Source organism: Corapipo altera, unplaced genomic scaffold (assembly GCF_003945725.1).
Source record: "Corapipo altera isolate COAL_440 unplaced genomic scaffold, ASM394572v1 60172, whole genome shotgun sequence".
Taxonomy (NCBI): Eukaryota; Metazoa; Chordata; class Aves; order Passeriformes; family Pipridae; genus Corapipo; species Corapipo altera.
The window spans coordinates 2,334-13,204 of NW_020885492.1; the positions used below are offsets into that span (position 1 = coordinate 2,334).

Below are 10,871 nucleotides of genomic sequence, written 5' to 3' on the forward strand. Positions count from 1 at the left end.
GCAGGCCCTGCCCCATATTTAGAGGGTTCAGCACTGCAGGCCCTGCCCCACATTTAGGGGGTTCAGCCCCACATCTGGGGGTTCAGCACTGCAGACCCTGCCCCATATTTAGAGGGTTCAGCACTGCAGGCCCTGCCCCATATCTGGGGGTTCAGCACCGCAGGCCCTGCCCCACATCTGGGGGTTCAGCACTACAGGCCCTGCCCCACATTTAGAGTTCCAGCACTGCAGGCCCTGCCCCATATCTGGTGGTTCAGAACTACAGGCCCTGCCTCATATTTAGAGTTCCAGCACTGCAGGCCCCATGTCTGGCACGACCAGGGGGACGTTGGAGGGGAAAAGGAGCTGGGGGAAGGTGGCCACGGGTGGGGAGGGGTCTCAGGGGGGGCCGAGGGGAGCTGACTGCACCCCTGCACCCCCGCAGGGCCGCCTGGAGATGTGGGTGGACATGTTCCCCATGGACATGCCGGCGCCCGGCCCTGCCATCGACATCTCTCCCAGGAAACCCAAGAAGTAAGGAGCTGACCCCGGGGACACTGGGAGTGTGGGATGGAGCCTGGGAGTTTGGGATGGAGCCTGGGAGCTTGGGATGGACACCAGGAGCTTGGGATGGAGTTTGGGAGCTTGGGATGGATCCTGGGAGCATGGGATGGAGCCTGGGAGCTTGGGATGGAGTTTGGGAGCTCGGGATGGAGCCTGGGAGCTTGGGATTGAGCCTGGGATCTTGGGATTGAGCCTGGGAGCTTGGGATGGAGCCTGGGAGCTTGGGATGGAGCCTGGGAGTGTACGATGGAGCCTGGGAGAATGAGATGGAGCCTGGGAGCTTGGGATGGAGTCTGGGAGCATGGGATGGAGCCTGGGAGCATGGGATGGAGCCCGGGAGCTTGGGATGGAGCCCAGGAGCTTGGGATGGATCCTGGGAGTGTAGGATGGAGCCTGGGAGAATGAGATGGAGCCTGGGAGCTTAGGATGGAGCCCAGGAGCATGGGATGGAGCCCGGCCTCTCCCCTCTCCTGGTGCTGCTCCAGCCCAGGCCTCTGCTGGAGTTCCTCAGCCCCGCTGGCATTCCCAGAGATCCCAAGGCTGGAGGCACAGAGAGGTGCCTTCCCCTTCCAGAGCTGCTCCAGAGGGTGGGGTCCCACCTCTTCCACGCCCTGCAGCTCCCCATCTTTCCAGGCTAGGAAATCCAACCATTCCCAGCAGAGCAGAGGGCCCAGCACTGACCCTCTCCCGGGTGTGGGCGGGGTTATCCCAGGGCACGGCATTCCAGGCACTTTGGATGGGTCTTTCCCAGGAGATGATGGACAGAACCAGGGCACGGGAGGCCACCAGGACAGAGCAGGCACATTCCAACCAGGACAGAGCTGGCCATTCCCACCAGGACAGAGCTGGCCATTCCAAGCAGGACAGAGCAGGCACAGGCAGTGCACCAAGAGCCCTTCCCTGCCCACCCTGCCCTCTCCCAGCTCCTTCAGAGGGAAGAAAGACCTTCCTTCCCTCAAAATCCCTCCAGGACCTGCCTTACCCTGCTGGGCTCTGTCCTCGTGCCCCTCTTCCCACCGCCCTGGAATACAGGGCTGGCACTGTTGGGAATGCTGGTGGGAGTCTCCTGTGCATCCCAGGCAGAGAGAACATCCCTGGCTCCCAGCTAGAGGTGCCAGAGAGGCAGAACAGGGAACGAGCTCCCACCTTTGGGTGCAGCCCCTGCTGCTCTGCTCCCCCTGCCGAGGTCCATCCCAGCTCCCGGGGAGATCATGGAATCATGGAATGCTTTGGGGTCGAAGGGACCTTAAAGATTGTGTAATTCCACCCATTCCATGGGCAGGGACACCTCCCACTATCCCAGGTGGCTCCAACCATGCCTTGGACACTCCCAGGGATCCAGGGGCAGCCACAGCTTCTCTGGGAATTCCAGCCCAGCCCCTCCCCACCCTCCCAGCCAGGAATCCCTTCCTAATCTCCCATCTCTCCCTGCCCTCTGGCAGTGGGAAGCCATTCCCTGTGTCCTGTCCCTGCATCCCTTGTCCCCAGTCCCTCTCCAGCTCTCCTGGAGCCCCTTTAGGCTCTGGAAAGGGCTCTAAGGCCTCCCTGGATCCTTCTCTTCTCCACCTGAACAATCCCAGCTCTCCCAGCCTGGCTCCATTAAGAACAGTCCCGTCCCTCCAATCACCTCCATGGTTGAGTTCCCCTCCTGTTCCTGCCCTCATGGATCCCTCAGTTGATCCCTGTGAGTTCCTGGTGCCCGTCCCTGGTTTCTGGCAGGGGGTTGTGTCCCAACACACCCAACATGTGCCTAAAAGAAAGAGGGAGGCGGGTTGGGGGTGAAGAAGAGGAGGAGAACATGTCAGTGGACATGGAATTGGTTCAGACTGGGAAAACACGGGCTGGGGGGGATCTGAAGAGATGGAGGGATGGAGAGGAGTCAGGAAGCATTGGCTGAAGGACAGACTGTCCCCAAGGAGAGGGAGAGTTCTGTCTCCTTGGAGCAAGGCCCAGCCTGGCCTTCCCAGGGCTCAGGAAGCTGTTCAACATGGAACTGCACCCCCAGGCAGTGGGAGATGGGGATTGTGCCAAACACACCCAACGTGTGCCCAACAGAAAGAGGGAGGCGGGTCGGGGGTGAAGAAGAGGAGGAAAACACGTCAGTGGACATGGAATTGGTTCAGACTGGGAAAACACGGGCTGGGGGGGAAATCTGGAGAGATCCTGCCCCCTTCCCGCCCCTCACCTGGATTTCCCCCTTCCCGCTGCCAGGTACGAGCTGCGGGTGATCGTGTGGAACACGGACGAGGTCATCCTGGAGGACGACGACTACTTCACGGGAGAGAAGTCCAGCGACATCTTCGTCAGGGGGTGGGTGCCCAAGGGGGACATCCCAGCGCCACCTCCCCGCCCTGGGGGGGGGTCCAGGGTGCTGCTGGGGTGGCACTGCAGGGTCCCAGTGCTGCCAGGCTCTTCTGATTCCTTGCCTCTCCACCTCTCTCCCGGCTGTGCCCGCGCTGGGATCCAGAGCGAGTTGGGATCTGGGAGGGCAGGAAGGCCCCTATTGAGGGATGTGGACAGGCTGGATCCATGGAAAGAGCAGCGGGGATGTGACCAGGCTGGATCAATGGGAAGAGCAGTGGGAGGGCAGGAAGGCTCCTACTGAGGGATGTGGCCAGGCTGGATCCATGAGAAGAGCAGTGGGAGGGCAGGAAGACCCTGCCCAGGGATGTGGACAGGCTGGATCCATGGGAAGAGCAGTGGGGATCTGGACAGGCTGGATCCATGGGAAAAGCAGTGGGGATCTGGAGAGGCTGGATCCATGGGAAGAGCAGTGGGAGGGCAGGAAGGCCCTGCCCATGGATCTGGCCAGTCTGGATCCATGGGAAGAGCAGTGGGAGGGCAGGAAGGCCCTGCCCAAGGATGTGGCCAGGCTGGATCCATGGGAAGAGCAGTGGGAGGACAGGAAGGCCCCTATTGAGGGATGTGGACAGGCTGGATCCATGGGAAAAGCAGTGGGGATCTGGAGAGGCTGGATCCATGGGAAGAGCAGTGGCAGGGAAGGAAGGCCCTGCCCATGGATCTGGCCAGTCTGGATCCATGGGAAGAGCTTTTGGGGGATGGTGCTCTCCTGGCAGGAGAGAAGATGCCTGACATCTGTGTCGGGGGGGAAAATGGTCACAGCCCCCCTGCCTGGTCCTCTCTGCCCCCTCTGACCTCGTCCCAGTGCCCCCTCTTGGCATCCGAGCCCCGCACGCTCCGGTTCCGGCGCCTGCAGCCAAACTCTGGTTCCTTCCTGACCCTGTTTCACTCCCTCACTCAGCAGGAGGGGAAAAGCCCCTCCCAAACCCTGCCCCCAGCGTGGAATTGTAGAATTATGGAATCATGGAGTGGTTTGTGAATGAAGGAACTCCAATGATTACTCGATTCACACCCCTCTGCCACAGGCAGGAACACCTCCCGCTATCCCAGGGAATCCAGCCCAGCCTGGGACACTCCCAAGGGATCCAGGGGCAGCCACAGCTTCTCTGGGAATTCCAGCCCAGCCCCTCCCCACCCTCCCAGCCAGGAATCCCTTCCCAATCTCCCACCCAAATCTCCCCTTTCCCACTGGGATCCATTCCCTGTGTCCTGTCCCTGCATCCCTTGTCCCCAGTCCCTCTCCAGCTCTCCTGGAGCCCCTTTAGGCTCTGGAAGGGGCTCCAAGCTCTCCCTGGAGCTCAGTGTCTTCCTTTAATCCCTTGGAGCCGCATCCCACAGGATTTATCTTCCAAGACTCTGAGAAGCCCAGTCTGGAGCCATCCCAGCTCCATGGAACCACAGAATTCCAGACTGGTTTGGGTGGGAAAGGACCTGAAATCCCATCCTGCTCCATGGGCAGGGACACCTCCCACTACCCCAGGTTGCTCCAGCCTGGCTTTGGACACTGCCAGGGATCCAGGGGCAGCCACAGCTTCTCTGGGCAACCTGTGCCAGGGCCTCACCACCTTCACAGGGAAGGATTCCTTCCCAGTCTGCCATCTCTCCCTGCCCTCTGGCAGTGGGATGCATTCCCTGTGTCCTGTCCCCCCATCCCCCAGTCCCTCTCCAGCCCTCCCGTCATCCCTTCCCATCCTGCTCTGCTCCTGCAACGCTCCCAGCTCCCATCCAGCTCCCAGACGACCCATTTTCATCCCTTTCTCCCAAACTTCCCTTTTTTTTCCCCCATCCCCTGTGCCTGTTGTGCCCCTTTCCCGGGGCAGCCCCAATCCTCTTGGCTCCCCTCTCTCGGCTCCTCCCAGTCCTGGAGACCCCTCTGGCTGCACAGACAGGGGGGTCCTGTGTCCCCTGTGTCACCTGTGTCACCCGTGTCCCCCCTGGTCCCTCAGGTGGTTGAAGGGGCAGCAGGAGGACAAGCAGGACACGGACGTCCACTACCACTCGCTCACTGGGGAGGGCAACTTCAACTGGAGGTACATCTTCCCCTTCGACTACCTGATGGCCGAGGAGAAGATCGTCATCTCCAAGAAGGAGTCCATGTTCTCCTGGGACGAGACCGAGTACAAGATCCCGGCCCGGCTCACCCTGCAGGTCTGGGACGCCGACCACTTCTCGGCCGACGACTTCCTGGGTGAGCGGAGCCCGCGGAGCGCTCGGGAGGCAGCTGGGAAGGGCAGGAAGGGCCTGCCCGGGGATGTGGACAGGCTGGATCCATGGGAAGAGCAGTGGGAAGGGAGGGCAGGGTGGGAAGGCCCCTATTGAGGGATGTGGCCAGGCTGGATCCATGGGAAGGGCAGGAAGGGGCTGCCCGGGGATGTGGACAGGCTGGATCCATGGGAAGAGCAGGGGCAGGGCAGGAAGACCCTGCTGAGGGATCTGGATATGCTGGATCCCTGGGAAGAGCAGGGGCAGGGCAGGAAGGCCCTGCTGAGGGATGTGGCCAGGCTGGATCCATGGGAAGAGCAGTGGGGATCTGGCCAGGCTGCATCCATAGGAAGAGCAGGGGGAGGGCAGGAAGGCCCCTATTGAGGGATGTGGTCAGGCTGGATCCATGGGAAGAACAGTGGGAGGGCAGGAAGGCACCGTCCAGGGATGTGGCCAGGCTGGATCCATGGGAAGTGCAGCGGGAAGGGAGGGCAGGGCGGGAAGGCCCCTACTGAGGGATGTGGACAGGCTGGATCCATGGGAAGAGCAGTGGGGATCTGGCCAAGCTGGATCCATGGGAAGAGCAGTGGAAGGGCAGGGCAGGGCAGGGCAGGAAGGCCCTGCTGATGGATCTGGCCAGGCTGGATCCATGGGCTGAGGTCACTGGTGTGAGGGCCAACCAGGCCAAGTGCCAGGTCCTGCCCTTGGGTCACCACAACCCCCTGGAACACTCCAGGCTGGGACAGAGGGGCTGGAAAGCTGGAAAAGGCCCTGAGGGTGCGACACGATCCCAGCTGTGCCAGGGGAGGCTCAGGTGGGACAGGAGGAGGAATTTCCTGCTGGAAGGGGTGGTCAGGCACTGGCAGGGGCTGCCCAGGGAGGTTTGGAGTGCCCAGCCCTGGAGGTGTCCCAGGAAGGCCTGGCTGTGGCACTCAGTGCTCTGGGCTGGGGACAAGGTGGGGATGGGGCCCAGGGTGGATCCACGGGCTGGGAGGGCTTTTCCAGCCCAGATGATCCCGGGATTCTGGGAGCTGTCCTCTCCAGCGTAGCACCAGCAGCTCTTTACTTCTCAGAGCTGGTTCAGAGCTTCTTCCCCGGGCAGGAGCTGCCAGTCCAGCCCCTGTGCAGCATTTTGGGGGTACCAACCCCTGTGCCCTCTCCTCTTTCTCCTGCCAGGGGCCATCGAGCTGGACCTGAACCGCTTCCCCCGGGGGGCCAAGACGTCCAAGCAGTGCAGCCTGGAGATGGTGACCAAGGAGGCCGAGCTGCCCATGATCTCCATCTTCAAGCAGAAGCGGGTGAAGGGCTGGTGGCCCTTCGTGGCCAGGGACGAGAACGACGAGCTGGAGATCACGGTGAGGGCAGGGAGGTCACTCCTTGGAGACACCTTCCATCCCCCCCTGGGAAATCCTTCTGTGTCCATGCCCTGGGGGCTGAGGTGGCAGCGTGTGCCAGGCCCCAGCACGGCTGTGTGCTCCCTGCAGGGCAAAGTGGAGGCTGAGCTGCACCTGCTGACGGCCGAGGAGGCCGAGAAATCCCCCGCCGGGCTGGCTCGGAACGAGCCCGATCCCCTGGAGAAACCCAAGTAAGTGGGAGACTCCTCCCTGCAGCAGCTGTCCGGGATTCTGGGATTCTGCTCCCACCCGGAGTGCTGCATCCAGCTCTAGGGCTGCGGGAATGAGTCCAGAGGAGGCCCCTCTGGAATTTGAATTCTTTCACTTCTCCCCTTTACTTTCTTTTCCTTCCCGGCTCCTTCTGCCTCCCTCTGCTCTGGAGCCAGGCTGGGAGAGCTGGGGGTGCTCAGTTGGAGAAGGGAAGGATCCAGGGAGAGCTTGGAGCCCCTTCCAGAGCCTAAAGGGGCTCCAGGAGAGCTGGAGAGGGACTGGGGACAAGGACTAGAGGGACAGGACCCAGGGAATGGATCCCAGTGGGAAAGGGGAGATTTGGGGGGGAGATTGGGAAGGGATTCCTGGCTGGGAGGGTGGGGAGGGGCTGGGCTGGAATTCCCAGAGAAGCTGTGGCTGCCTCTGGATCCCTGGGAGTGTCCCAGGCCGGGTTGGAGCCACCTGGGCTAGTGGGAGGTGTCCCTGCCCATGGCAGGGGTGGGACTGGATGGGATTTAAGATCCCTTCCCACCCAAACCAGTCTGGGATCTGGGACTCTGGGAGCTGTGGTGGGGTGGTCCCTCAGGAGGGAGACAGGTATGGGGAGTGAGGGATTTGGGAATGAGAGTCCTGGGCAGAGCCACCTTCAGTGCTTCCCCCATTGCCTGCTCTTCACTGCCCTGCTGCTTTTCCTTAATCCCTCCCTCCTCTGCCTCTCCTCTCAGCTCCAGCTCCTTTCCTTGGCCTCCCCACCCCCTCTCCTCCCCCCCAGCACCGACTGGAATCTTCCTGTTGCCTCCTCACCACTGTGCAGTCCTTCCTCTGGCACATGGAATCCTGGAATCACAGGGGGTGCTTTGGGTGGGAAGGGGCAGGGACACCTCCCACCAGCCCAGGTCGCTCCAAGCCCCGTCCAACTGGCCCTGGGACACTTCCAAGGATCCAGGAGCAACCACAGCCTCTCTGGGCATCCAGAGAAGTGCAGGAATAACTCTGGTGTTGGAATAACAACTTCCTTTCCCTGCAGCCGCCCGGACACGTCCTTCATCTGGTTCCTGAACCCGCTCAAGTCCATCAAATACCTCATCTGCACGCGCTACAAGTGGCTCATCATCAAGATCGTGCTGGCCCTGCTGCTCCTCGTCATGGTGGCCCTGTTCCTCTACAGCATGCCGGGCTACATGGTCAAGAAGCTGCTGGGGGCCTGAAGGACGGGAGCCTCTCCCACATCCCAGCCTTTCCCCGGCTCCACGTCCGTCCTTCTCCTCCCCACAGCCCTCGGCAGCTCGGGGGTGTCTCCTCCCTACTGCTGCTGCTCCTGGATTCCTCCTGGATTCCTCCTGGATTCCTCCTCTGGTCCCCTTCAGGCTCTGGTCCCATGGGAGTGGGGCTGTGGGGTGGCATTGATCCCGAGGCTGGGGATGGGACCGATTCCGAGGCTGTGCATCCCTCACCAGGGATGGGATCGATCCCGAGGCTGGAGATGGGATCGATCCCGAGGCTGTGCATCCCTCACCAGGGCTGGGATCGATCCCGAGGCTGTGCATCCCTCACCAGGGATGGGATCGATCCCGAGGCTGTGCATCCCTCACCAGGGATGGGATCGATCCCGAGGCTGTGCATCCCTCACTGGAGATGGGATGGGATCGATCCTGAGGCTGTGCATCCCTCACTGGAGATGGGATGGGATCGATCCCGAGGTCGTGCATCCCTCGCCGGGGCTGGAATGGATCCTGAGGCTGTGCATCCCTCACCAGGGCTGGGATCAATCCCAAGGTCGTGCATCCCTCTCCGGGGCTGGCAGAGCTGCCCAGTCAGCTCAGGGGGTGGCTCAGAGGCCTCTGCCCTCCTGGGCATCTCAGCCCCCAGGCCCAGGGCAAGAAGAGGGCAGCTGGGGCTGTGCTGGTGGAGCTCCGGGATCGCTCCCAAAGGGCTCGTCGGAGGGATATTCGGAACCCAGGATGGAGCAGGGAGCTGGGATGGAGCAGTGGGGACACTCCAGTGCCCCCCAGGGCGAGGGCCCAGCCCTCCCCCAGTGCCTGTCCCTCCTGCCCCATGGTAGCTCTGGAGGTCCTCGCCGTGAGGACACGGGACACGGTGCCCCAGCAGCCCCCCAGGGAGCCCTGGGGGTGGGCGAGGGCCAGGCCCTGCCCTTCCCTCCCCGTGGAGGGCTCCCACAGCTCAAACACCCTCCTGAGATCCCCCACCCAGAGGGGTCGGCGGCTGGACGGCCCCGGGGGGGGGCTCACAGGGTCTCTGGCGTGGTGGGAGCTATCCCCGCGTGCCTCGGGATCCTCCGCGTATTCCCTTTGGATTGGTGATCCCCGCGGCCGGAGCCTTTCCTGCTGCGTGTCTTCGGGTAGGGCTCTTTCCCGTCGTATCCAGGCGGGGAAGAGCCGCCTTTCCCAGCTCCCAGTGTGCGAGACCCCTCACTGAGGAACGTCCCGGAGGCGTTTGGAGGTTGTTGCTGTTGAAATCCATCCAAATAAAAACCACCTTTCACGTCCGGGTTGTGGAGCTCTGGGGTCAGGGGGGGTCAGACCGCCCGGCGCTCCCGCTCTTCCAGAGGAGCCCTTCCCTCCTTTCCCGCTCTTCCCGAGGAGACTTTTCCTCCGCTCCTGCTCTTCCCAAGGAGCCTTTTCCTCCTTCCCGGCGCTCCCGCTCTTCCCGAGGAGCCCCTCCCTCCTTTCCCACTCTTCCCAAGGAGCCTTTCCCTCCTTCCCTCCTTTCCTGCTCTTCCCGAGGAACCTCTTCCTCCTTCCCGGCTCTCCCGCTCTTCCCAAGGAGCCTTTTCCTCCTTCCTTCCTTTCCCGCTCTTCCCGAGGAGCCTTTCCCTCCTTCCTAGCGCTCCCACTCTTCCCGAGGAGACTTTTCCCCCTTCCCTCCTTTCCCGCTCTTCCCAAGGAGCCTTTTCCTGCATTCCTGCTCTTCCCGAGGAGCCTTTTCCTTCCTTTCCCGCTCTTCCCGAGGAGCCTTTCCCTCCTTTCCCGCTCTTCTCGAGGAGACTTTCCCTCCTTCCCGGCTCTCCCGCTCTTCCTGAGGAGCCTTTTCCTCCTTTCCCCGCTCTTCCCGAGGAGCCTTCTCCTCCTTCCCTCCTTTCCCACTCTTCCCAAGGAACCCTTCCACAATAAAAAAAGGGGGCGGGGTTCGAAGGTCAGAGGCGTGGCCTGAGGGAATGACGAGCCAGGGGCGGGGCAAACAAGGGGCGCCGTCCGGAGAAGGGGTGTGGTCAAAACAGGGGGCGTGGCCATTGAGGGAGGGCATGATTTAGGCGGGTCCCCGGGAGTCCCCGAGAGTTCCGGGAGGTTTTGGGAGGTGAGAGTGATTTTCAGGGGTCCCCAGGCCTTGGGGGGGATCTGGGGAACACCCGGGGGGGCCTCGGGGGCTGCGAGTGATTTTGGGGGTGTCCAAAGCCTGAGGGGGATCTGGGGGGACACCCGGCAGAATTTGGGGTCTCTGGAGGGTTATTAAGGACTTGGGGACAGGCAGGGCTGTGTGGGGTCCCCATGGCATTGAGGGGGTTTCCAAACCGTTGTGGGGGTCTCCGTGGGGTCCCCACGGCCTTGGGGGGAGCCCCATCACTCTTTGACCCCCCAACACCCCCTGCACCCCCATAAACCCTCCCAGACCCCCATAAAAACTTCCATCACTCTTTGACTCCCCACACACACCTCCCTAAACACCTCTAAATCCCCTTGGGTCATTGATCCCCCAACACCCCCATACCCCCATAAACCCACCCAGACCCCCCATAAACCCACATCACTCTGTGACCTTCCCAGACCCCCAACACCTCCACACTCCTCATAAACCCCCATCACTCTCTAACACCCACCAGACTCACCCAAATCCCCACAAACCCCCATCACTCTTTGTCCCCCATAAACCCTTGGACACCCTAAACCCCCATCAATCTGAGGAAGATTTCCTCCCAGTCTGCCATCTCTCCCTGCCCTCTGGCAGTGGGAAGCCATTCCCTGTGTCCTGTCCCTCCAGTCCTTGTCCCCAGTCCCTCTCCAGCTCTCCTGGAGCCCCTTTAGGCTCTGGAAGGGGCTCCAAGATCTCCCTGGATCCTTCTCTTCTCCAGGGGAGCACCCCCAGCTCTCCCAGCCTGGCTCCAGAGCAGAGGGAGGCAGAAGAAACAGGGAAGGAAAAGAAAGT

General features: G+C 62.0%; 2 protein-coding genes across 3 annotated transcripts in view; both read left to right on the top strand.

Moving 5' to 3' along the window:
- The window catches only part of LOC113940553 (otoferlin-like), a 10,292-nt gene extending 2,315 nt beyond the window's left edge, over positions 1-7,977 (top strand). Inside the window, exons 3-8 of the mRNA XM_027631709.1 lie at positions 425-513; positions 2,755-2,853; positions 4,851-5,092; positions 6,283-6,461; positions 6,591-6,691; positions 7,738-7,977. Coding sequence (XP_027487510.1) covers positions 425-513; positions 2,755-2,853; positions 4,851-5,092; positions 6,283-6,461; positions 6,591-6,691; positions 7,738-7,918 — 891 coding nt within the window. The 3' untranslated portion in view covers positions 7,919-7,977. The remainder of the gene's footprint in view (positions 1-424; positions 514-2,754; positions 2,854-4,850; positions 5,093-6,282; positions 6,462-6,590; positions 6,692-7,737) is intronic.
- An 87-nt stretch (positions 7,978-8,064) lies between these two features.
- Positions 8,065-9,205, top strand: LOC113940552. 2 transcript variants are annotated; one of them, XM_027631708.1, is made up of 3 exons: positions 8,087-8,102; positions 8,168-8,410; positions 8,449-9,205. In XM_027631708.1, the coding sequence occupies exons 2-3, from the start codon at positions 8,170-8,172 to the stop codon at positions 9,144-9,146; spliced, it is 939 nt and encodes a 312-aa protein (XP_027487509.1). In that variant the 5' UTR covers positions 8,087-8,102; positions 8,168-8,169; the 3' UTR covers positions 9,147-9,205. The 2 variants fall into 2 exon arrangements, with proteins under 2 accessions (XP_027487508.1, XP_027487509.1); XM_027631707.1 differs by having other exon boundaries at positions 8,065-8,410.
- Positions 9,206-10,871: the final 1,666 nt, after the last annotated feature.

Excerpts from the sequence above, each read along its gene's own strand:
- LOC113940552 (XM_027631707.1), top strand. The coding sequence starts at position 8,089 with ATGGGAGTGGGGCTGTGGGGTGGCATTGATCCCGAGGCTGGGGATGGG. Across the intron at positions 8,411-8,448 it reads GGGATGGGATCGATCCCGAG|GCTGTGCATCCCTCACCAGG; the intron begins GTCGTGCATCCC and ends ATGGATCCTGAG.